This window comes from Thalassophryne amazonica, chromosome 20 (genome assembly GCF_902500255.1).
Source record: "Thalassophryne amazonica chromosome 20, fThaAma1.1, whole genome shotgun sequence".
Taxonomy (NCBI): Eukaryota; Metazoa; Chordata; class Actinopteri; order Batrachoidiformes; family Batrachoididae; genus Thalassophryne; species Thalassophryne amazonica.
In genome coordinates this window covers 35,043,725-35,069,612 of record NC_047122.1, presented here as the reverse complement: position 1 = coordinate 35,069,612, position 25,888 = coordinate 35,043,725, and the positions used below count along the sequence as shown (strand labels likewise).

General features: G+C 48.2%; 1 protein-coding gene across 4 annotated transcripts in view; it reads left to right on the top strand.

The window, feature by feature from the left end:
* Positions 1-25,888, top strand: part of LOC117501699 (RNA-binding motif, single-stranded-interacting protein 3) — a 467,438-nt gene that overhangs the window by 330,161 nt on the left and 111,389 nt on the right. For all 4 annotated transcript variants that reach the window (XM_034160656.1, XM_034160655.1, XM_034160658.1 and 1 more), the window contains exon 6: positions 1,208-1,287. In XM_034160656.1, coding sequence (XP_034016547.1) covers positions 1,208-1,287 — 80 coding nt within the window. The remainder of the gene's footprint in view (positions 1-1,207; positions 1,288-25,888) is intronic.

Sequence of the window (25,888 nt, the reverse complement as noted above, 5' to 3'; positions counted from 1 at the left end):
ACTAGATACTTTAAGACTTTTACTTGAGTAGCATTTCAATCAGTGACTTGAACTTCTACCAAAGTCATTTTTTACTGGGTATCTGTACTTTTACTTAAGTGTGATTTTCCGGTACTTTATACAAAACTGAATATCACTAACCTTTTGGAATGGAATGGAAACCCAGTGGTTTCCATCTTCCTTCCCCTCCGAATGGAGCCATGAGGTCATTGGGTGAATGTATTTGGTGATGCAGGAGAATGAAGGTCCAAGTTTTTCAGGTGTTGCAGACTGAACGGTCCACCCCTAAAAATTGGTCCGCCGTGCCTCCACTGCACATGCATCATTTCGGAGCTCTGAGACAAAGTGTCTTCACCCAAAGCAATCAAATGGATTAATGGGATTATTAACCATCAGATGACAAGGTAAAACCTCTTAAATCATTCTAAAGTCAGTTTTAAGCAGAAACAAGGCAATACTTGGTGATGCTTTGAAATGACCCGACGCGCAGTGAACACATCAGCTAGAAGCTCGTGTAGCTGCGGTGCTATGATTCCTCCGTCTTTATTGATGAAATAATGCTGAATTTATGTGGAAATGATTGTTGTACCAAAGCTTCAGATATCTGTCGCTGGGATACATGATGACTGGAGTGCAGTTTGAAGCAGAAACGAGGTGATAATCAGTGAACCGTGGCTAATGACGCATGCGCAGTGAAGGCAGGACAGACCAAGTTTTAGAGGGGACCACTTGGTCTGCGACACAGGTCCTGTGCTTTCATGTCAAACTGTGTGCTTTGTTTAGTTGTTGTTGTTTTTGTTTGTTTTGGTTTGGGTTTAAAAAGTGATAACTGGATGTCTTTGGTATCAGGTGTCTTTGTAGGATCCTTGGGTGTGGTTGGAATGACTTCGGGAAACTCAGATGAGACGTATGGCTTGGATTTTGAGGGAGCATTTTGAGGGATATTTTTGCCGTGTCGCGTGTTTCTCTGTGCATGATCCAGCACATAGGGACCTCAGTTTTGAGGTACTCAGCGACTGCAAAAGGCCAAAGAAGCTGTTAACTGCCTGGATGGTTGGCATCCAAGATCTGGCGTGGTTCCATGGTGTGGTAGCACCAGCACATTCTCCCAGACCTGATTTGATATGACTGAATGATTTAAGCCCGTAGAAAAACAAAATGCACAGGTGATGTTTTTAAATGAAGCCCTTTCTGTCATTTCTTGCAGGATGGAGTCCACAGAGAAATGTGAAGTAGTGATCCAGCATTTCAATGGAAAGTACCTGAAAACTCCGCCGGGCATTCCAGGTTAGTTTTGCTTCTGCTTTACATTGCTCTCACATCACCTCCTTTGCCTTTGCTCTCTCTTTTGTTTCTTGTAAAATCATCACCTTTTCCATGAGAAAACGCCTTTCTAATTCAATTATGGTAATTTTTCATTTCGGATCTGTTGGACAGCCTGATAGATTGTGTACACCGTTGTTTCTGACACCTGAAGCTCGCTGTCGTGGTTATGGCTGAATAGCTGATGTTTCTATAGCCCTCGCTCACTTTCTCTCCCCCCGGCGGTGCTGCTGCCACTGCAGGCTGGAACGTCTCCGGCAGGAGAAAGCCTCCTTAATATTCACACTCATGCCTCTGTGCTATTCTTTGCAATCTACTTAAGAGCTTGCACTCTCCCCTCTTTCTTCTTCGGCTCTTTCCTGTCACGTCCTCCCTCCTTCCTGTCGCGTCCTCTCTCTTTCCTGTCTCTCTCTTCTGCAGTCGCCCTTAAAAGAGTGGAACAAGCCGGCCAAGGAGAGAACAGATGCAGGGAAAAGAAGGTGGAGAAGGAAGCGGAGAGATAGATCTCGGGTTGTTATTGGACCTTAAATAGACATTTGTCTTGTTTTTCCGAGTCCAACGTGACCGTAAGTGTCCCCCAAGTGTAAAACACAAGGCGAAAATGCAGAAAAGAGCGATTCTCTGAGGGAGAAAGGGTGACAAGAGGTGGCAGGAAGACGAAAAAAGGGTGGGGGAACGAGGGTAAAGGTATGAAAGAAAGTGCCACGGGCAGGAGAATAGCACCGCATAAGCAGATTTGGGGGCCAGGTGCTGCAGCTTCCTGCACGTCCCAGTAGGATATGCAGGCCAGACAGGGCAACGCCGAGGAGATCTCCTTCACCCCCATGGCAATTTTCTGAACAATGCTCACGCCTCCATCTACCGACATGGAAACAGGCCCGTGAATTGCTCGGTAATATTGAGAGATGGGACTTAGAATCTCCATATATGCTGAAGCGCCGTGTAGCCAGCATCCATTAAAGGCAAGGTGAGCGGTTATATGGAAGTTTTGCCGTAATAGGAAACCTTTAAAGCTGAAATATCAGACTGACCTTCCCCTTTAAGGGTCTATCTCCCAGCCGCTCAGGCTTTATTATTGTTAATGGATTGTTCGGGGTTGTGCCAAGCACAGAGATTTACTGCAGTGATCGAGGAAATCCTTCTGTGGAATTAAGAATGGTTGAGTTTACAAGGTGTGCCGTGGTGTCGTATGACTACCTAAAACGGACCGTGAAATCGCCCTCGTCTTTGCTTGAGTCCGTGCACGTCTAGCGGTTGCAAAAGCTATTATTATTATATTACTTATGTTCTGTGTTCTTGTTCCGTTGATGATTTGATTGTTGTTGGTTTGTTATGCCGGCGTAATTGATTCCTTTGTCTCCATTTGTTGATGGACTTGTGATTCTGAAACACCGTCGTTTGAATGTTATTACCTGATTTGAATACTGATGCTCATTCTACAGTTGTTCTGTTACTTTTCCCTTTCTATTTTAGTTCAAAGCAGGATTTGTAAGTGGGGTGGGCACAATACTATGGACATAACTCAGAAACAACACAAAACACTTGGTACTTACACCACATTTATTTCATTAAGAGTCAATGAGCTGGTTTGATTTTCAGGTTATTTAGTACATGTATTTACATTTTAATAAGGAAGGTTTGTGAGGGCAGCAGAGAAGATTACACTATGTAACAAATTTTTATTTTTGTTTTGTTCCTGGGTACACAGTGTGTTTTCCTAACCTGTTATGTCTTAAATAAATAGAAAATAGCTGTTATTCCACAGAAACTTTGCTTCTGTGATCAGGACAATGATATTTTGAAATTTGTCTGTTTTCAAGAATATTCGCGATTTGCCTTCACTACTACTGAGTAGTCTTCTAGAATATTCTTTAACTGCTAGAACTGTCCAGAATTTTCTAGAAGTTTCCAGAATTATCTAGAAATTTCAAGAAACTTTTAGAACTTTCTAGAACGTTAAAAAAAATAAAATCAAAGTTTGTGCTGAATGTAGTCATTTTTCCATAGACTTTAGACATAAGCAGTTGAAATATAACACTTAGAAGCCAGGAACAAAAATTGTGTTACATAGTGGCCAAGCTGCCAGCCATTGGTGAACTGGCAGAACGGCGCTGCTTGTTCAAAGCAAGGAGGATAATCAGGGACACTTCACATCCCTTTAGCAATCTGTCTTCCCTCTAGCCTTCAGGTAGACAGTACCATAGCCTGAGTTGCAAAACATGCAGTTTCAGGGACAGCTTTTACCCAACCGCCATAAGACAGTTAAATACAAATCAATAGAAAGAAGTGTGCAATATAGAATGTACGGCATCGAATAGACTGTAGCATCTGGTACCAACTTTACCCTTGTAGCATCTTCATATGTGCAATATCCCGTGTCCTTTATTTATTTATTGCTTGTAGTGTATACACAGATACAGAGACAGTTACTGATAGGTTAAAAGAAAAACTATTTATCACTATCACACACCTTGTTTTTTTAAAGCTATTTATTTAAAAACTATTTATCACTATCACACACCTTAGTCTGGTATTCTGTGCTTTATTCTGTGTTTTTATCTATTCGTCCAGTGCATCGACATTTTGTTCTGTGACAGCATCTGTGATGTTTTTTACTGAATGACAATAAAAACAAGTCTAAGTCTATCAAGTGTCTCTTGAACCCTATAAACCCTTACCAGTACATGGTAGACACTTTATACTTCCAACAGTAGCACTCCTTAGGAAAGTAAATGAGCTGCTTTGATGTTATGATTGTTTCTTGTATATATTTGCATATAAATGAAGATGAAGCCGTTTGTCTTGTAAACACTATAACACATCCTAGTTTATGGTAGATATTTGACACTTAAACCATAGATACCCACTGAATATTCATTGAGCTACATGGATTGTTGGGAAAGTGTAGGAACACGGACCCACAACAGGGGGCGCAAATGAACGGACAATGGAGGAAGTCAAATAACAACACTTTACTGTTGTGAATAAGCACAACAAACACAACGGATCACAACAATAGACAAAGAAGTCAATTCACAAGAATGTGTCACGTGGGCAGGCTCGAAGATAAGAGACGTCTGTCCAAAGCAGAACCGGAACCACACGATTTCCTCCGCCACCGAACCCCGGGAATACTGGAGCCGCCAAGTCCCGAACTCCCAGGTGGCCACTGCCTCCGCGTGTCGGATCTGGTACTGCTGGCGAGGAACAAAAACAGTTAAATGTGGGTGCGTTTGCACCCAGCAATCCGTATGGCGGGAAAACCACCTCCACCTCTCGTTGGAAGAATGTCTGCTATTCAACGCACAAAAGTAATAAAGGGTTACTGTCAAAAAGACAACACAGTCAGCTGAGTACGGTACCTTCTAGGTAGAGCGATATCTCGGCAAAGAGGTGGAGATGTCGTCCTACTGATATACCACGGCAGATCAGATGATTGGTGACAGCTGTTGTAGGTGATAAGTGACAGCTGTCACCCCGGCTGCTCCTGTGAGGCGGCAGCGCCCTCTGGTGCCTGGAGTCCGCACTCCAGACAGGGCGCCCTCTGGTGGTGGTGGGCCAGCAGTACCTCCTCTTCAGCGGCCCACACAACAGGACCCCCCCCTCAACGGGCGCCTCCTGGCGCCCGACCAGGCTTGTCCGGGTGGCGGCGGTAGAAATCGGCCAGGAGGGCCGGGTCCAGGATGAAGCTCCTCTTCACCCAGGAGCGTTCTTCGGGTCCGTACCCCTCCCAGTCCACCAAATACTGGAAGCCCCGGCCCATCCTACGGACATTCAAGAGCCGGCGCACAGTCCAAGCCAGCTTGCCATCGATGATCCGGGCAGGAGGCGGCGCCGGACCCGGAGCACAGAGGGGTGAGGTGTGGTGAGGCTTTATCCGGGACACATGGAAAACAGGATGGATCCGCAGTGAGGCCGGAAGCTGAAGCCTCACTGCGGCTGGACTGATGACCTTAAGGATTTTGAAGGGGCCGATGTAACGGTCTTGTAGTTTGGGGGAGTCCACTTTGAGGGGAATGTCCTTTGTGGACAACCACACCTCCTGCCCTGGCCGATACGCAGGGGCCGGGGTCCGCCGACGGTCTGCATGGGCTTTTGCCCTCGTCCGGGCCTTTAGCAAAGCAGAACGGGCGGTGCGCCACACCCGACGGCACTTCCGCAGGTGGGCTGGACCAAGGGCACACCCGACCTCACCCTCAACCACCGGAAACAAGGGGGCTGATACCTCAGACAACCTCAAAAGGGGAGAGTCCGGTGGCTGAAGACACCGGCTGTTATGGGCATACTCGATCCAGGCCAAATGGGTACTCCAGGCCGCGGTGTGCGCGGCCGTCACGCAGGCAAGGCCTGTTCCACCTCCTGATTTACCCGTTCTGCTTGCCCGTTGGTCTGAGGATGATACCCGGACGAGAGACTCACCGTGGCCCCCAGTTCCCGGCAGAAGCTCCTCCAGACTTGCGAGGAGAAACTGGGGACCGCGATCGGAGACGATGTCTGTTGGCATCCCATGCAGCCGGACGACGGTGGTGGACCAGGAGGTCCGCTGTCTCCTGGGCAGTCGGAAGCTTCGGGAGGGCCACGAAGTGGGCCGCCCTGGAGAATCGGTCCCACTATCGTGAGGATGGTGGTGTTGCCCTGGGACGGCGGGAGGCCCGTGACAAAATCCAGGCCGATGTGGGACCAGGGGCGATGAGGCACAGGCAGCGGCTGGAGCAGTCCCGATGCCCTGCGGTGGTCAGCCTTGCCCCCTGGCGCAGGTGGTGCAGGCCTGGATATAATCCCGGACGTCGGCCCCCAGGGACGCCCACCAGAAGCGCTGCGGACAACTGCCACGGTCCTACGCACCCCTGGATGACAGGAGAACTTGGAGCCGTGACAGAAGTCCAGGACTGCAGCCCTGGCCTCTGGTGGGACATAAAGTCTGTTCTTCGGCCCAGTTCCGGGATCCGGGCTCCATGCCAGGGCCTCCCGGACGGTTTTCTCTACGTCCCAGGTGAGGGTGGCCACGATAGCGGAACTCCGGGATGATAGGTTCCGGTGGAATCCGACAACTCCGTTTTGACTTCGTCTTCATGCACCCGGGGACAAGGCATCCGATCTCTGGTTTTTGGTCCCGGGACGGTAGGTGATCCGGAAGTCAAACGGCCGAAGAACAGTGACCAGCGGGCTTGCCTGGGGTTCAGCCGCTTGGCGGTCCGACTATACTCCAGGTTCCGGTGGTCAGTGAAAACCGTGAATGGCACGGACGTTCCCTCCAAAAGATGTCTCCACTCTTCGAGGGCCTCTTTCACCGCAAGGAGGTCTCGATTGCTGACGTCATAGTTCCGTTCGGCCGGGGTCAACCTGCGGGAAAAATAGGCACACGGGTGAAGGACCTTATCGGCCTTTCCGCTCTGAGATAGCACGACTCCTATCCCTGAGTCCGAGGCGTCCACTTCAACCACAAACTGGCGACTAGGATCGGGCTGCACCAGAACAGGTGCAGACGAGAAGCGCCGTTTCAACTCCTTGAACACGGCATCGCACCGATCCGACCAGGTGAAGGGAACTTTTGGAGAGGTCAGGGCTGTCAGGGGGCTAACTACCTGACTGTAGCCCTTAATGAACCTCCTGTAGAAATTCGCAAAGCCGAGGAACTGTTGCAGCTTCCTACGGCTGGTGGGTTGGGGCCAGTCTCTCACCGCCGTGACCTTGGCCGGATCAGGAGCGACGGAGTTGGGGGAGATGATAAACCCCAGGAAGGACAAAGAGGTGTGGTGAAACTCACACTTCTCGCCCTTCACAAACAGCCGGTTCTCCAACAACCGCTGCAGGACCTGACGTACATGCCGGACATGAGTCTCAGGATCCGGAGAAAAGATGAGTATATCGTCTAGATATACGAAGACGAATCGTGCAGGAATCCCCGCAAGACATCATTAACTAATGCTTGGAACGTCGCGGGGGCGTTTGTGAGCCGAACGGCATGACCAGGTACTCAAAGTGACCTAACGGGGTGTTAAATGCCGTCCTCCACTCGTCTCCCTTCCGGATCCGAACCAGGTGATACGCATTTCTAAGATCTAGCTTAGTGAATATCTGGGCTCAATGCAGGGGCGTGAACACTGAATCCAACAAGGGCAACGGGTATCGATTACGAACCGTGATTTCGTTCAGCCCCCTATAATCAATGCATGGACGAAGTCCGCCGTCTTTTTTACCCACAAAAAAGAAACCTGCACCCATCGGGGAGGTGGAATTCCGGATCAACCCGGCGGCTAAAGAGTCCCGGATGTAGGTCTCCATTGATTCGCGCTCAGGTCGTGAGAGGTTGTACAGCCTGCTGGACGGGAACTCAACGCCTGGAACCAAATCAATGGCACAATCGTACGGACGGTGGGGGGGAAGGGTGAGCGCCAGATCCTTACTGAACACATCCACAAGGTCATGGTACTCCACCGGCACCGTCCCAAGATTGGGCGGGACTCTGACCTCCTCCTTAGCCTGGGAACTGGGAGGAACCGAGGAACCTAAACATACCCGATGGCAGGTCTCGCTCCACTGAACCACTACCCCGGACGGCCAATCGATCCGGGGATTGTGTTTTAACATCCAAGGGAACCCGAGAATCACACGGGAGGTGGCAGGAGTCACAAAAAACTCGATCTCCTCCCGGTGGTTTCCTGACACCACCAGAGTTACTGGTGGTGTCTTATGTGTGATTAGAGGGAGTAGGGAGCCATCTAGTGCCCGCACCTGCACAGGTGAGGTAAGCGCCACCAGAGGGAGCCCTGCCTCCCTGGCCCATCTGCTGTCTAGCAGATTCCCTTCAGAGCCCGTGTCCACCAGTGCTGGGGCCTTCAGGGTTAAATCCTCATAAAGGATTGTCACTGGGAGTCGTGTGGCAATATGGGTATGTCCCACGTGAATGTTTTGGCCCACCCCTAACCCAGTTTCTAGGGGCGGGCGTTGGTGTTTTAACCGCTCGGGGCAGTCCCTCACTTGATGCTCTATTGAGCCACAAACAAAGCACGCTCCGCGGACCAGCCTCCTCTGTCTATCTGGTGGCCTAAATGTGGCCCTGCTCGTGTCCATAGCTTCATCAGCAGGGGGAGCTGTAACCACACGGAGCGTAGAGGCCGTGGAGCGTGGGGAGGGCGGAACTCGGTCGGAACCGGAAGGGAGAGGGACGGCGCGTGCCCGGCCACGCCCTTCGTCTCGTTCCCGACGGCGTTCTTCTAACCGATTGTCTAATCGTATAACGAGATCAATAAGCCCGTCTAAATCCCGCGGTTCGTCCTTGGCCACCAGGTGCTCCTTCAGGACCAACGACAGTCCGTTTACGAAGGCGGCACGGAGGGCAGTGCGGTTCCAGCCGGACCTCGCAGCCGCGATGCGGAAGTCGACTGCATAAGCAGCTGCGCTCCAGCGCCCCTGTCTCATTGACAGCAGCACAGCTGAAGCGGTCTCTCCTCTATTTGGGTGATCGAACACTGTTCTGAACTCCCTCACAAACCCATCATATGTCAGAAGGAGCCGTGAATTTTGCTCCCACTGCGCTGTAGCCCAAGCGCGTGCCTTGCCGCGAAGCAGATTAATTACATAAGCTATCTTACTAGCATCAGTCGCGTACATGACGGGACGTTGTGCGAAGACGAGCGAACACTGCATAAGAAAGTCCGCGCATGTCTCCACACAACCCCCGTACGGCTCTGGAGGGCTTATGTATGCTTCAGGGGAAGGTGGGAGGGGTCGTTGAACGACCTGTGGAACGTCACTGTTGCGCACAGGATCGACAGGAGGGGGAGCCGCAGCAGCGCCCTGAGGGCGCGCTTCCACCTGCGCGGCGAGAGCCTCCACCCTGCGGTTAAGGAGGACGTTCTGCTCGGTCATTAGATCCAGCCGAGCCGTAAAAACGGTGAGGATTCGCTGCAACTCACCGATCATTCCTCCTGCAGACGCCTGTGCGCCCTGCTCTTCCATTGGCCGTTCAACAGCCGGTTGACGCCCCTCGGGGTCCATGACGTTGGCCGAGATATCCTGTTGGGAAAGTGTAGGAACACGGACCCACAACAGGGGGCGCAAATGAACGGACAATGGAGGAAGTCAAATAACAACACTTTACTGTTGTGAATAAGCACAACAAACACAACGGATCACAACAATAGACAAAGAAGTCAATTCACAAGAATGTGTCACGTGGGCAGGCTCGAAGATAAGAGACGTCTGTCCAAAGCAGAACCGGAACCACACGATTTCCTCCGCCACCGAACCCCGGGAATACTGGAGCCGCCAAGTCCCGAACTCCCAGGTGGCCACTGCCTCCGCGTGTCGGATCTGGTACTGCTGGCGAGGAACAAAACAGTTAAATGTGGGTGCGTTTGCACCCAGCAATCCGTATGGCGGGAAAACCACCTCCACCTCTCGTTGGAAGAATGTCTGCTATTCAACGCACAAAAGTAATAAAGGGTTACTGTCAAAAAGACAACACAGTCAGCTGAGTACGGTACCTTCTAGGTAGAGCGATATCTCGGCAAAGAGGTGGAGATGTCGTCCTGCTGATATACCACGGCAGATCAGATGATTGGTGACAGCTGTTGTAGGTGATAAGTGACAGCTGTCACCCCGGCTGCTCCTGTGAGGCGGCAGCGCCCTCTGGTGCCTGGAGCCCGCACTCCAGACAGGGCGCCCTCTGGTGGTGGTGGGCCAGCAGTACCTCCTCTTCAGCGGCCCACACAACATGGATTTTGCATTTGCAGGTTGTAGATGAGGAAGTGCCATGTGTTTTAAGCATGAAGTCAGTCAACAACATGTTGGAAACTTGATACTTATACCATAGGCACCCTTGAAGCTTAAGCTGCTTGGATTTTAGGAATGGTTGGCTGATATATGTGTATATTATTGAAGATAAAGTGATTTGTCTTGTAAACACCACTGTCATTAATAATTAGACATGTTTGACACGTGATACTTACACCACAGATACCCTTTAGAGATTAAATAAAATGCTTGTATTTTGAGTATTGAGTATTTTTTGAGTATTTTGTATTGAGAGTTGTTTAATGCATATATTTACATATTAACAAGGATGAGGTGGTGTGCCTTGTAAACACTGTAAGTCATTAACAATACACGTTAGACACTTGATACTTATATCATAGGTACCCGCTAGAGATTAAATAAAATTATGTAATTTTTGGGTTGTTTAGTACATGTATTTGCCCATTAAGGAAGATGAAGTGGTTTGTCTTGTAAACACCATAACTCAATAACAACACATTAGATACAATACTAACACTGCAGATTCCCCAGAGATTAGTACGGCTGCTTCAGTTTTAGGGTTGTTTGATGCCTATATTTCCATATTAATGTGGATGAAGCGCTTTGTCCTATAAATACTGTAACACATGAACAATTTATAGTGCATGGATATTTGGCACATTTTACACACTTGATACTGACACCATAGGTACCCTCTTCAGTGTATGTGAACTGATTATGATGAATACTTTGTAAGAATGTGTACATAATTGTGAATTATTTGAAGATTCATACAAATAAACAAGCACGGAGGCTAACATGCACAAATCATTCCAAAAAGCCCCAGAAATGCCCCATCATGGTAAAAATCTGATGGTGTTGCGGTTCAAGAGATAATGATGATTGAGTGTTGGGATGGGTGGGTGGGTGTGTGCGCACTACTTAGGGTACTTAAATGCAAGTATTCCTTTTTTCCTGTTTTTTTTGCATAATTCTCGTTTGCCTGAAGCCTGGCAGGATCTTAAAGAACTGAAGTGTGTTTTGTTTCCGTCCCGGCCTGACGCTGTCTGGGCTGATTTTATGTCTGCTGAATCTCTGGACATTCTTCTCTTATCAAACTCAGATGTTCCCCTGTGAAGGATCCAGGCCTGTTTTCTGTTTCTCACAGAGGGAGCCAGTATATCCCTTCACACACGTGTGGCATGTGCATGATTGCACGTTTCTGTGTTTGGAGTCACACGTGCATGTATGCGTTTGGAAGCGTGTGTGTGTGTGTGCATGCGTGTGTACTGTACGCGTGCTGAGGGCTGTTGCGTTAGTTTCTGTGTGATATTGGTGGTATTTCCCCAGAGCCCTTTGCTATGCAGGGCAGCTTCTTCATCCATCCTGCTTTGACAGCACAGCGGCACCACTGGGGGCGGGGGGGAGGGGGGTCCCCCTGCCACACACAGCACAGAACGATCAAGTGTGTGTGCGTGCATGTGACGGCTGCCACTGCTGCACTGTATGACTTTTGACACAATATTTGTACACGCACACAAACCACATAAGCACAAATCCAGTCAAATCCAGTCACGCACCACTAACTTTGACCCGACATCCATGAAATACTAATGAGGTCTTTTTCCCACCGTTTATTGTTTGATATACAGCCTACAAACATGCATTCCTGCACGCGATGACGCTTATATGCACACATGCACATACGTGCACAGTCTTCTCGTCGACCACGGGCGTGCTTAGCAGTCCTGCACCGCGTCTGTCAGACCTCAGCCGTTCAGCAGACACGTGCACGTTTGTGCAGCGGGGTCGGTGTAGCTGCCCTCGTCTACTCAGCTGTGTCCAGTGGCAATCCAAAAGGATATTGAACTGTAACCTCGCAGCTCCGTGCCAGGAAGTAAATATGTGGATGTCAGGTGGCAGGTCATCTGTTAAATTCAACTGACTGGGAAAATAAAGGGAAAGTCGCCATATTGGCAGGAAGTTAAGGCTGAGTTACAAATAGCTTAAGGACACGGGCGAAGAGGAGCAACATGCAGAGGATGGTGGAGATGCTAACAGATGGCAGCTAATGGCTCTGCAGACAGCCACCATGCATTTTGTGGTTAAATTTTAATGTAATAATATCTGACTTCCTTGTGATTACATGAGATGTTGAGCTGATGTGCAACACGGTTAAACGGTAACAGATGGCAGCTAATGATATTTTAACAGCTTCCTTATTCTTATAGTTTAACTTTATAATGTAGATGTGATTATATTTTGTATTAAACATGTTAAAGTATTGTTTGTACCACTGTGTCAGCATTCAAATTTGGTTTGAACAGTTTGAACATCTAACAATAGTTGTGGTCATATGTTACATACACCATCAGCTATAAATGCTTAAATGACTTTTGTCAATCAGATTGCGTATTTCCATTTAAAGTTATTTAAAAATATTGGTGACAAGATAAATTTAAATAAATAAAATTTCTTCTTCTTCTTCTTCTTCTTCTTCTTCTTCTTCACAATGTCACACTTGTAGTCTGTCAGTAATTTAAGTTGAATACCTGGTTATGAAAAGAGTAAAAAAAAATGACTAACTGGCAAAATGTTTAGTTAAAAAAGAGATTTTTTTTTAAAATCTATATAATCCACCAAAACTTCAGGATCACAACTAACTTCTGCGCACCACACAGCATCAGCTAAGGTGTTTTTTATGTAACTTCATGTAATAGTCAATCAATCACAAATATTTTACTGATCAATATGAGCATTTGATGAACTCTCTAATCACTATGGTGGCAGAGATTATTTTTTATTTATTGCTATTTTTCATTACCTTTGACTTTGACCGATCAGTTCTTAAAGTTATCTGGAGAAACTAAGTAATATTCCTACCAAGACTGGTGAAAATGCATCCAGTAGTTTTAAATATACACACAAGCAGGGGTGGTGGCCAAGTGGTTAATGCGCTTGGTTTCAGTGCAGAAGGTTCCGGGTTCAAGTCTCATCCCTGTCACATTTCTCCATGTAATGTGGAGTTGCGTCAGGAAGGGCATCCGGCGTAAAACCTGTGCCAATTCAACATGCAGATCCACCTTGGATTTGCTGTGGCGACCCCGAGTGCAAACAAGGGAGCAGCCGAAGGGTCTTACTTACTTACTAGTTTTAAATATACACACACAAACACACACACATGAGCGATTACAGTACCATTTATTTTTAAAGCATTTACTGAAGATGATTCCTTAATTAAAAATTACAAAATTAAAAACTGATTTTCTTGTAAATTGCAGGATGACATCTACCGGTCATGGAAATTATATATTATAAATGTATAAAACGGTCAAACACTTTACCTATTCACAGTATACATTTTTAAAACATTACATGTTTATGAGTTTTTTCCTATTTTAACATTTTATTATTATCATTTAATTTAGCTTTTTTTTTTTTTAAAGCTAAATTAAATGACATTTTAACATTTTATTATTATCATTTAATTTAGCTTTTTTAAAATAAAGGCACTTATAAAATTGCTTCGTGTTGGCTAATGCACCAGGTTATGTGCAGGAATTTGGATCTGGAAAGAAAAACCTTGGATTGGGAAATCAAGTAATGGGGTACTGGACAAAATTTGTACATTTCCTTCTGAACAATAAAACACAATCGCAGGAGCAACGTGTTTGCCCAGAACTTCAACTGAAAACTTGCCGGCACATTCCAGCAAGTTCCACAGAAACAACAGATCTCGCATATACTAATCAAATATCCAGGTCAGGTTTGTTCGCTGAGGCCTGGTTGGTATGAAATCTGCGTCGCAGTCGGCCAACAAGCCACTCACAGAGGCCCTCTCCAGCCGCTGCGCTCTGCCCATGTCTGATTGGGATTCAGAGAGAGGGACATGATCGATAGCCTTGATGGAGCACCACAGCTGTTTAGCTATTCTGTGCAATGCGGCAGCCGCCCTCCCTGTTGCTGTTGTCAGCAGGGAGCATGCATACACGCACACCCAGGCATACGCTCAAACAATTACCGTGCACATGCAAGTAACGTGCATGCATGCTGTAAAATAAACACTAGTCTGTACACGTGGTATCCTGCAGACACTCATGTGCTTAAACTTGATCAGAGTTTTTCAGGAGAATGGGGATTAACACAATATGTGAATTAAATTGAATATCTGGAATGTTTCTGCAGCAACAAATCAGGTTGAAGAGAGTGGAACAGGAAAGCATTATGATTTACACTGCAACCCCGAGCACTGGGAAATCCAAAGGAAGCGCAGATAAAAAGCGATTTAATCTGCTGTCTCCGCTGAGCCTTGCTGATTAAACCGCTTCATCCCACAATGTATTAAACAGGTTAGACATGACACTCTATGCCAAATGTAATTTCAACCTGAGATGCACGAGCCTTTGTTTTGTTTTGGTAGGTGGCAAATGTTATGTACGTTTCATATTTGCTGCAGAAAGGAAGCGGGTAACTTTTGAAATCCAGTGTGGTGAACTGCTCACTCACGTTGCTGCTTTTGGTGTGATTTTTTTTTTTAAAGCTGGTTTTGCTGATTTTTAGCTGAAATTCTTTGTTTTATAATCTCTAAATGTGATTATTAGGTTCAAAGACATTCAGACTACTTTAGCTGTGGTGATGGGCTCAGTTCAGATAATCAGCTAACACCTCAAATAGCCAAACTCATATTTTTTTTTAGCATTAGCAGATTACCTTTTCAGCTAACTTTGAAAACTATTAGCAGACCATTTAGTTTTCACAAAACTTAGTTATGCTAAATTTAAGTTGGCTAATGTTTTTTAAATAAATGGCCAGAAAGATTTTTAAACCTTAAAAACATACAGAATTGTTACAAAACTTATACACTAATCTAATAGGTACGGTCGGGCCTACGTCACTTCTGCGTAGTTACGGCCGCCATTTTGGGTCACCACTGAAAACAAACTGTACGCGCACTCACATCCATTGTTGATATAGTCGTCTTACTGCTGTTTATTCGCAAAGGCCTGCTGATTTGGTCATGCCTAATGGTGTAGGTACAGTCGCATCCGGGTCCCTGATGTGCGCACACATAGCAACAGGCATAGTAACCAGCAAGCCGCTGAAAACAAACCGCTGTCGCGTTCATTTCCTACTTGACGTCCATCGCACTCGCATCGTCCTGCCACATTTTTTTTCTACTTAATATGCACCAGTTTTCACAGAGAATGCCACAATCGTGTGCTGCAGTAATAGTGCTTCAAAGGCTGTGGAACGCCACAGCCGCAGCCAAAGCAGAACTGTGAAGCGTCCCGACCAGCCACGCCCCAGGCCAATGAGGGCGAAGTCAAACCTCATTTGGCTCACCTCCTGCAGCTGCCTCTCTTGGTGAAATTGCTACAGCAGTAACCTCACCAGAGAGTTCCTGCCTCCAGCTGACCTGAGTGACCATGAGGACTCGCCTTGTCCAACGTCGCATGATACGTTACATGGAACAGGTGTCCTAAAAGGAAGATTGGAAAGCCTGAAAGTGGAGAACTCACAGCTGAAGACAAAATGTGTTCCTGCGAGCCGAGTGGAATGAGGAGAGAAGCAGAATGTGGCACTTTGGGAGCTCGAAAAAAAACGCACTTTTTGATCTTTAAGTTATCGTGGTTCGTACAGCCAAATGCAACACACGATCGTGGCATTCTCTGTGAAAACTGGTGTATATTAAGTAGAAAAAGCCGCGGCAGAATGCTGCGAGCGTGATGGACATCAAGTAGAAAATGAACATGACAGCGGTTTACTTTCAGCAGCTCGCTGGTTACTATGTGCGTTGCTATGTGTGTGCGCATCAGGGAGCCGGGTGTCCAACCGTACCTATAAGCCAAATCGCCACATCCTGTGAAAGCAGCTAGCATCACATCTAGGACTAGGAGGTGAAGCCAAAATAAATTCAGTAGTTAGATTATTACAGTTATTTTTTTCTATTTGAATTTTTATTTCACATTTCTGGTTTGTTTAATGTTTTCTTTACAGTCAGTGAACTATGTTGAATTTAAACTGCTGTTTAATTTCATATGTTCATTTAATTATTTAGGTACGTCTTCATTAAAATTTCAGCTCTTTAGCGCTCTCTTTCAGGTTTTGGAACCAAAACACACACACACACACACACACACACACAAAATCTAAACTAAATTGATAATGGAATGGTCCTCAGTAGCTTCAGTTAAATATTTTATCAGTTTTGCATTAGCATGGTTATCTTATCAGTTAGCAGATTAGCTGTTATGAAAGCTAACTTTTAGGTTAGCTGTGCCTAGCACTGTTTAGTTGTAGTTTAAAAAAAATTGTTATTGCATTGTCGAATCGGCTTGTTTAATAGGGTTAGTGGTCGATGCCAGAATTGTGCTTAAACTATAACTTGCATTTGTGCCTTCAGTCCACTAATTGACACCTTAGCTGTCTGTGCATGAAATCCAAGGAGACTCACAAAGGACATTTCCTGTGCTCGGTGTGCTCGGCTCGTCAAAGCTTACCGTAGCAACAGCGTCATGCCAAACTGGAAATTCTGTGAGCAGACCCACAGATTTCACCATCTGGTCAGTTGCATTGAGTTAAATCCATGATAAATCCATCAATCAATCCAGTTAAATCCACACATTTCGGCATCATCGTCGCTGCACTAATTTCTGTCGCTCTCAGCTGAGAGCGCCATTATTGACACCTGTGCAGCAACGCGGTCAGGGCGCGGAGTTATACATCAAATGTGAAACGGTCGAATATTATGCCACCGTTTACTCGATATTTTATGGTCTGAAATCTGACACGATTAACCAGTCAGATTTGCGGAACAAATGTAATTGGATTAGAATAGTAGACTACTGACTGTGAGAGGAACACCCAATTGCAGTAAGCACCTTTGACAGCAATGCCTGCTGGTCACTGTAAGATGTTCAACCCGTCTGCGGCTATGTCGTTCTCTTTCAGATCCTAGTATATCAATTTTAAAAGCGATTACACATCTGCTGTAGACCCAACAACATTTTGAACATGCCCTTTTCCACTGGTCAGATTTTGTCAATATTAAAACATGCGCTCAGGAAACAGTGAGACGTGTTATTTGAATTTTTCACTTCGAATCCAGCGGGTCTTTATTTTTAAATCTGTAATTGCAAACACATTCAGACATTGTGTAGCATTGTCACTTCTTCCCTTTTACTTCCGTTGTTATTGCTTGTCCCATCTTTTGCTGCCAATATGGCAGCAGCGCTTCGAGTCAGCTCCAATATTGTCCAATAGATGCTGGATAAATAATGAAAACCACATCAGGAAGCAGCCACGGCGGCCCCTCGGAGACGGAACCGAACAGAAACATGCAATATGTACAAGCTTTCCTGCTTTTTCGTTTACAGCTCTCCGGCATTTCCCTCTATCTCGGTTTATCTGCTTTCACCGTTTCCTTTCGAAACCACGGTGTGCCTGTCTCTGTCAGTCCAAGCCAAGTTCCATGCAAAGAAACGGTGCGTTTCCCATGTTTGAGCAGCCCTCCCTTGCTGAAATGTGATTGCGTTGGGAAAATGTGGGCCCAATTCCCAGTTTTCTGATTTACTTCCCTGATTTGCCTGGGATCCAGATGACACCCAGGCTTTTGTGTAACTGCTGCAGCTGTCAGGTCAATGCCAGACGAGTTCACAGGGGCCGCCCTTTGGCGTGCCTCCTGATAAACAAATAAAAAGATCCACACTGACCAACTCTGACAACACTTCCCATCATTATTTGCAGAATCCAGGGCCTGTGCCACTGAGCGCGGGAGAGCAGAGGGTGCTCTTGCAGAAAAAGAATCCCTCCCTGTTGGCATCCTCACCAAGGCAACGGTGCCAAGATAGCAGACAGCCCACGGTATTAAAACATCCCTCACTGAATTAAAGCAAGTCCCAAATCACTCGCTAAGTCACAAAAAGCCCTTCTGAAACTGTCAGTCATACTTGAGTAATCCATGTTAATTTCTGAAATCCCTCCCACACTCCCCTGGCTAATAACCGGTCTGTCAGCAGGCCCATTTCTCTCCCCTATGGCATGCAGATTTAACGTGCAGCCAAGGAGGATGACGGTTTGGCTGTTAGCGTGCCGTACACACGGGTGCCTCTGCAAGTACGCCGCAGCTTGTTTGGTGTCCCGTGCAGCCGCTGGCGGCAAATTTATTATCTTTCTGACAAAAACAAAAGGTTGCATCCATTAGCTATTGATAATTACTTCAGTTCTGCTCGCCTCTCTGAGATGAACCGTCATCTCACATAAATGTTGCTGCTCCCCCCCCAAAACATCCCTCTTTGTGATCGCCTGCGACAGCTTTTCAATATACATTGCCATGGCGAATAATTAGCCAGCAAACCTCCCAATTCAATGCGCTTCTCAGGATGTTGCATCATAATGAAATCTGTCTTCATAGCATTACCCTCCCCCCCCACCCCCCACCCCCCACGACTTCACCCGTCTCCTATCAGAGCCGGGACACACAGGAAGTTATTATTAGCATTCCCAGTAAATCAGATGGCTTCCTGAAAAAGGATCAATTTCCCCTGATGCGCTTTCTCATTATAACCTTATCTCGCCCACAGACAATCATCTGGATTTTCCACGCTTTGTTTGTTTTGCCACTGAACTGTATCAATCACGAGCAAAGCCGGCAGTTAGTGCAGAGAGAGAGAGAGAGAGAGAGAGCGAGAGAGGAGGAGCTGCTCCGTCGCCGAAACATAAAGTATTCACCTGCTGCAGTGCCTTCAGCAAAGAAAATAACGTACATATCAGCCGTTTGATTGGCTTCAAAGTTTGTTTGGGCAAAGGAGACGAGCTAGTGCTCCTGGAGGGGTTCAGGCAGGGAGCGACTGACTTTGCTTTCTGCTCAACCACATCTAATGGGAAGAAAAGAGGCAGGAAAAACGATCCATAATGAGAGAGAAATACAGCAGGAGCGCAACTGTAAAAAGTCGATTTAGGAGGGAGGGGAAAAAGAACAGGCGTGCAGACGGAGCAGGCACGGCCGCGAAAGTTGGATCAAGTTGTGCCGACGGAAGGTTAAATTTTCGTAAACTTTCAGTCGCTGCATCTGCGCCACCAGAGATGAAAGGATGACACTGACCGTGTGACCGCTGCCTGAGCTTGACCTCCGTGACCTCAGCCCAGCTGTCGCCTGCGCCCTGTTCATCTATCTTTGCAATTTTCTTGTCCTTGATCTCACTCCCCCCCCGACCCCCCCCCCCCCCCGATCTACCACAATGCTGCTCTTTCATCCCTCCTTTCTTTGCACAACTCTCCCTTTCTGCACATTGTTCTTCACTGAGGTTTTAGCTTCAGTGTTTGCTCTTGTGTTGTCAGCTGCCAGTTAAGTGACTGTTCACCCTCAGGGGTCCATGGACTCGCCCAACCATCCACATCAGTGTTTATATTTCTGGACCCATCAGTATTAAACATGTGGAGGTTCCTTGTTTCCCCTCAATCGGATTTATTCAGTGAAGCCAGCAGAAATGGATCAGAAATTTAATTTGGTTTCATTGCAATAATGAGTTTGAAGGTGAGGCTGTGTGACAGTCAGTTACCTCAAGGGCATAAATGAAGCAAAATAAATAAGTATTGCAGAGTGAGCATTTTACCCCTCGGCCCATCATAAATATTGGCAGCTTGGCGAGCGATTTTATTATTTTTAAAATACTTCCAGTGACTTTCTGAAGCTGGTATCAACAGGATTCTCTATGTAAAAAAAAAATAAAAAATTCCAATGACCTTGACCTTTGACCTTTTCACTCCATAACTAATCGTGTTGCAGGGTTTTTGCAAACAAACTGCAAAACATAACACTAGCCAAGTCATGCAGTCAAAGATGTGCTCAAAAAACTATTTTAGGAATTAAAAAAAATTTAAATGCTTCCACTGACCTTAACGTTTGACCTTTAAACGCCATAATCAGTATGATTGCAGAGTTGTTAGAGTGACATTACATTGCACGACAAGTTTGACATCACTCAGGTATGCAGCAGAAGATATTGTGCTCGTAAACAAATGTTTGGTTAAAAATTCTTCCGGTGACCTTGACCTTTGACCTTTTCACTCCATAACTAATCGTGTTGCAGGGTTTTTGCAAACAGATTGCCAAACATAACACTGGCCAGGTCATGCAGTCAAAGATGTGCTCAAAAACCAATTTTAGGAATTAAAAACAAATTAAATGCTTCCACTGACCTTTTGACCTTTAAACGCCATAATCCACATGATTACAGAGTTGTTAGAGTGATATTACATTGCACGACAAGTTTGATATCACTCAGGTATGCAGCAGAAGATATTGTGCTCACAAACAAATTTTTGGCTAAAAATTCTTCCAATGGCCTTGACCTTTGACCTTTTCACTCCATAACTAATTGTGTTGCAGGGTTTTAGCAAACAGATTGCCAAACATAACACGGGCTAGGTCATGCAGTCAATGATGTGCTCAAAAACCAATTTTAGGAATTAAAAATATTAAATGCTTCCACTGAATTTAACTTTTGACCTTTAAACGCCATAATCAATATGATTGCAGAGTTGTTAGAGTGACATTACATTGCACAACAAGTTTGATATCACTCAGGTATGCAGCAGAAGATATTGTGCTCACAAACAAATTTTTGGCTAAAAATTCGTCAGGTGACCTTGACCTTTGACCTTTATCTCCATAACCAATAATGTGATGATAGGGCTCTTGCAGTCAGGTTATCTAGCAGAGTAGCCGGGTTTGGCAACAATTCATGTGTGTGCAGCAGACATTATCATGCTCACAGTTGTTTTTATTTATTTTCTTTTTAATGTTATCATTGACCTTTTAGCCTTTGATGTCAAAATGCATATGCTTTGATGTTAATCTGGCCTACACATATTCTGAAAAATTTGAGTTGATTTGTGAGCTTGTGTTCTGGAAAATACAGTACGTGTTGTGTGGGCCGCCAGAAGAGGAGGTACTGCTGGCCCACCACCAGAGGGCGCCCTGCCTGAAGTGCGGGCTTCAGGCACGAGAGGGCGCTGCCGCCATGGACACAGCCGGGGGTGACAGCTGTCGCTCATTACCTCTTGACAGCTGTCACCCATCTACTCAACATCATCTCACTCCATAAAGACCAGACGTCATCTCCACCTCGTTGCCGAGATATCATACTTCATAGGAGGTAATACTCTCAGCCTTTTTGTGAGATTTGTAACTCTGTTATTGTGAGAATTTGCAGGAGAACCGGTCGTTTGTGAGGAGGCTGTGCAAGACGGCGCTCCTTTTCAGCTGAGACCGCTGCAACATATTGAATGAGAGGTGGAGGTGGCATTCCCACCGTTGTTGTTACTGGGTGTACACACACCCACACTTGACTGTCTTTGTTCTTCGCCAGCAGTACCAGATCCGACAGTCGGGGACGGTGATCACCTGGGAATTCGGGACTTGGCGGCTCCAGTATTCACCAGGTTCTGGGGCAGCGGAAATCGCGTGGTTCCGGCTCTTCTCAGGACAGACGTCTTCTATCCTCGAGCCTGCCCACACGTCACCTCTGTGTATTGACTGTTATGATATTCTGTGATTGTCTGTATGTTCGTTGTGCACATTCACAACATTAAATTGTTACTTTTTGGCTCATCTATTGACCGTTCATTTGCGCCCCCTGTTGTGGGTCCGTGTCACTACACTTTCCCAACAGGATATCTCGGCCAGCGTCATGGACTCCGAGGGGCGTCACCCGGCTGTTGAACGACCAATGGGAGAGCAGGGAGCGCAGGCGTCTGCAGGAGACGTGATTGGTGAGCTGCAGCACATTCTCACCGCCTTTACGGCTCGGTTGGATCAAATGACTGAGCAAAACATCCTCCTGAACCGCAGGGTGGAGGCTCTCTCCGCACAGATGACGGCGAGCGCTCAGGGCGCTGCTGCGGCTCGTCCTCCTGCCGACCCTGTGCAGAATATGAACGTTCCAGTGGTGGTTCAACAACCCCTCCCACCATCCCCTGAAGCATACATAAGCCCTCCTGAGCCGTACGGAGGTTGTGTGGAGACGTGCGCGGACTTTCTTATGCAGTGTTCGCTCGTCTTCGCACAACGTCCCGTCATGTACGCGTCAGATGCCAGTAAAATAGCTTATGTGATTGCTCTGCTTCGGGGTAAAGCACGCGCCTGGGCTACGGCGCTCTGGGAACAGAACTCACGGTTGTTATCAGCATACACTGGGTTTGTGGGGGAGTTCAGAACAGTGTTTGATCACCCTAACAGAGGAGAGACCGCTTCAACTGTGCTGCTGTCAATGAGACAGGGACGCGAGAGCGCAGCCGCTTATGCAGTCAACTTCCGCATCGCGGCTGCGAGGTCCGGCTGGAATAACGTTGCGCTCCGCGCCGCCTTCGTAAACGGACTGTCGTTGGTTCTGAAGGAGCAGCTGGTAGCTAAGGAGGAACCGCGGGATTTAGATGGGCTTATCGATCTCGTTATACGGTTAGACAATCGGTTGGAGGAACGCCGTCGGGAGCGAGGCGAAGGACGTGACCGGATACGCGCCGCCCCTCTCCCTTCCGGGTTCGATAAGGCGCCGCCCTCCCCACGCTCCACAGCCGCAGCGCTTTGTGGGGCAACAGCTCCCCCTGCTGACGTTGTTAGGGAAACGCACAGGGCCAAAATGGGGAGGCTGATCCGTGGAGAGTGTTTTCTCTGCAGCTCAACTGAGCACACACAGAGAAACTGCCCCAAACGGCCAAAACGACAACAACCGCCCTTAGAGACTGGGCTAAGGAGGGGTCAAACCATTCAAGTAAGACACACACAAATTGCCACACGACTCCCAGTCACAATCCTGAGCAGGGATTTAACCCTTCAAGCCCGAGCACTGGTGGACACGGGGTCAGAAGGGAATCTGCTAGACAGCAGATGGGCAAGGGAGGTAGGGCTCCCTCTGGTGGCGCTTCCTTCGCCATTGAGCGCCTTGGGGCAACTGTTTGTTGTGATTTGGCGCTATATAAGAAAAAAGTTGATTGATTGAGTTGATTGCAGGTGCGGGCACTAGATGGCACCCTCCTCCCTTTACTCACACACAAGACACAACCTGTAACTCTGGTAGTGTCTGGAAACCATCGGGAGGAGATTGAGTTTTTTGTAACTCCTTCTACCTCCTGCGTGATTTTGGGCATCCCATGGATGTTGAAGCACAATCCCCGGATTGATTGGCGGTCTGGGGTGGTGGTTCAGTGGAGCGAAACCTGCCATCGGGGGTGTTTAGGATCCTCGGTTCCTCCCGGTTCACAGGCTAAGGAGGAGGTCAAAGTCCCTCCCAATCTGACGGCAGTGCCGGTTGAGTACCACGATCTTGCTGACGTCTTCAGCAAGGATCTGGCACTCACCCTTCCCCCACACTGTCCGTACGATTGTGCCATTGATTTGGTTCCAGGCGCTGAGTTCCCGTCCAGCAGGCTGTACAACCTCTCACGACCTGAGCGCGAATCAATGGACACCTACATCCGGGACTCATTAGCTGCCGGGCTGATCCGGAACTCCACCTCCCCGATGGGGGCAGGTTTCTTTTTTGTGGGCAAGAAAGATGGCGGACTTCGTCCATGTATTGATTACAGGGGGCTGAATGAGATTACGGTTCGCAACCGATACCCATTGCCATTGTTAGATTCCGTGTTCACCCCCCTGCATGGAGCCAAAATCTTTACTAAGCTGGATCTTAGGAATGCGTATCACCTGGTTCGGATCCGGAAGGGAGACGAATGGAAGACGGCATTTAACACCCCGTTAGGTCACTTTGAGTACCTGGTCATGCCGTTCGGTCTCACCAACGCCCCCGCGACGTTCCAAGCCTTGGTTAACGACGTCTTGCGGGACTTCCTGCACCGATTCGTCTTCGTATATCTGGACGATATTCTCATCTTTTCTCCGGATCGTGAGACCCATGTCCAGCATGTACGTCAGGTCCTGCAGCGGTTGTTAGAGAACCGACTGTTTGTGAAGGGCGAGAAGTGCGAGTTTCACCGCACGTCTTTGTCCTTCCTGGGGTTTATCATCTCCTCCAACTCCGTCGCCCCTGATCCGGCCAAGGTTGCGGCGGTGAGAGATTGGCCCCAACCAACAAGCCGTAGGAAGCTGCAACAGTTCCTCGGCTTTGCTAATTTCTATAGGAGGTTCATTAAGGGCTACAGTCAGGTAGTTAGCCCCCTGACAGCCCTGACCTCTCCAAAAGTCCCCTTCACCTGGTCGGATCGGTGCGAAGCCGCGTTCAAGGAGTTGAAACGACGGTTCTCTACTGCGCCAGTTTTGGTGCAGCCCGACCCTAGCCGCCAGTTCATGGTTGAAGTGGACGCCTCGGACTCAGGGATAGGAGCCGTGCTGTCCTACAGAGCGGAGAGACCGATAAGGTTCTTCACCCGTGTGCCTACTTTTCCCGCAGGTTGACCCCGGCTGAACGGAACTATGACGTCGGCAATCGAGAACTCCTTGCGGTGAAAGAGGCTCTTGAGGAGTGGAGACACCTGTTGGAGGGAGCGTCTGTGCCATTCACGGTTTTCACTGACCATCGGAACCTGGAGTATATCAGGACCGCCAAGCGGCTGAACCCCAGGCAAGCCCGCTGGTCACTGTTCTTCGGGCGTTTCGACTTCTGGATCACCTATCGCCCCGGGACCAAGAACCAGAGATCGGATGCCTTGTCCCGGGTACACGAAGACGAAGTCAAAACAGAGCTGTCGGATCCACCGGAGCCCATCATTCCGGAGTCCACTATCGTGGCCACCCTCACCTGGGACGTGGAGAAGACCGTCCGGGAGGCCCTGGCACGGAGCCCGGACCCTGGAACCGGTCCGAAGAACCGTCAGTACGTCCCACCAGAGGCCAGAGCTGCAGTCTTGGACTTCTGTCACGGTTCCAAGCTCTCCTGTCATCCAGGGGTGCGAAGGACCGTGGCAGTTGTCCGGCAGCGCTTCTGGTGGGCGTCTATGGAGGCCGACGTCCGGGAATATATCCAGGCCTGCACCACCTGTGCCAGGGGCAAGGCAGTACATAAGAAGGTCCAAGGACTCCTCCAGCCGCTGCCGGTGCCTCATCGCCCCTGGTCCCACATCGGCCTGGATTTCGTCACGGGCCTCCCGCTGTCCCAGGGCAACACCACCATCTTCACGATAGTGGACCGATTCTCCAAGGCAGCCCACTTCGTGGCCCTCCCGAAGCTCCCAACAGCCCAGGAGACAGCAGACCTCCTGGTCCACCACGTCGTCCGTCTGCATGGGATACCCTCCGACATCGTCTCTGAACGTGGTCCCCAGTTCTCCTCACACGTCTGGAGGAGCTTCTGCAGGGAACTGGGGGCCACCGTGAGCCTCTCGTCCGGGTACCATCCACAGACGAACGGACAGGCAGAGCGGGCCAACCAGGACTTGGAACAGACCCTCCGCTGCGTCACATCCGCGCACCCGACGGCCTGGAGTAACCATCTGGCCTGGATCGAGTATGCGCATAACAGCCAGGTGTCTTCTGCCACCGGCCTCTCCCCATTTGAGGTGTGTTTGGGGTATCAGCCCCCGTTGTTTCCCGTGGTGGAGGGAGAGGTCGGTGTGCCCTCGGTCCAGGCCCACCTGCGGAAGTGCCGTCGGTTGTGGCGCTCCGCCCGTTCTGCCTTGTTGAAGGCCCGGACGAGGGCGAAGACCCATGTAGACCGCCGGCGATCCCCGGCCCCTGCTTACCAGCCCGGGCAGGAGGTGTGGCTTTCCACGAAGGACATCCCCCTCCAGGTGGACTCCCCGAAACTTCAGGACAGGTACATTGGCCCCTTCAGGATCCTCAAAGTCCTCAGGCATGCCGCAGTGAAGCTCC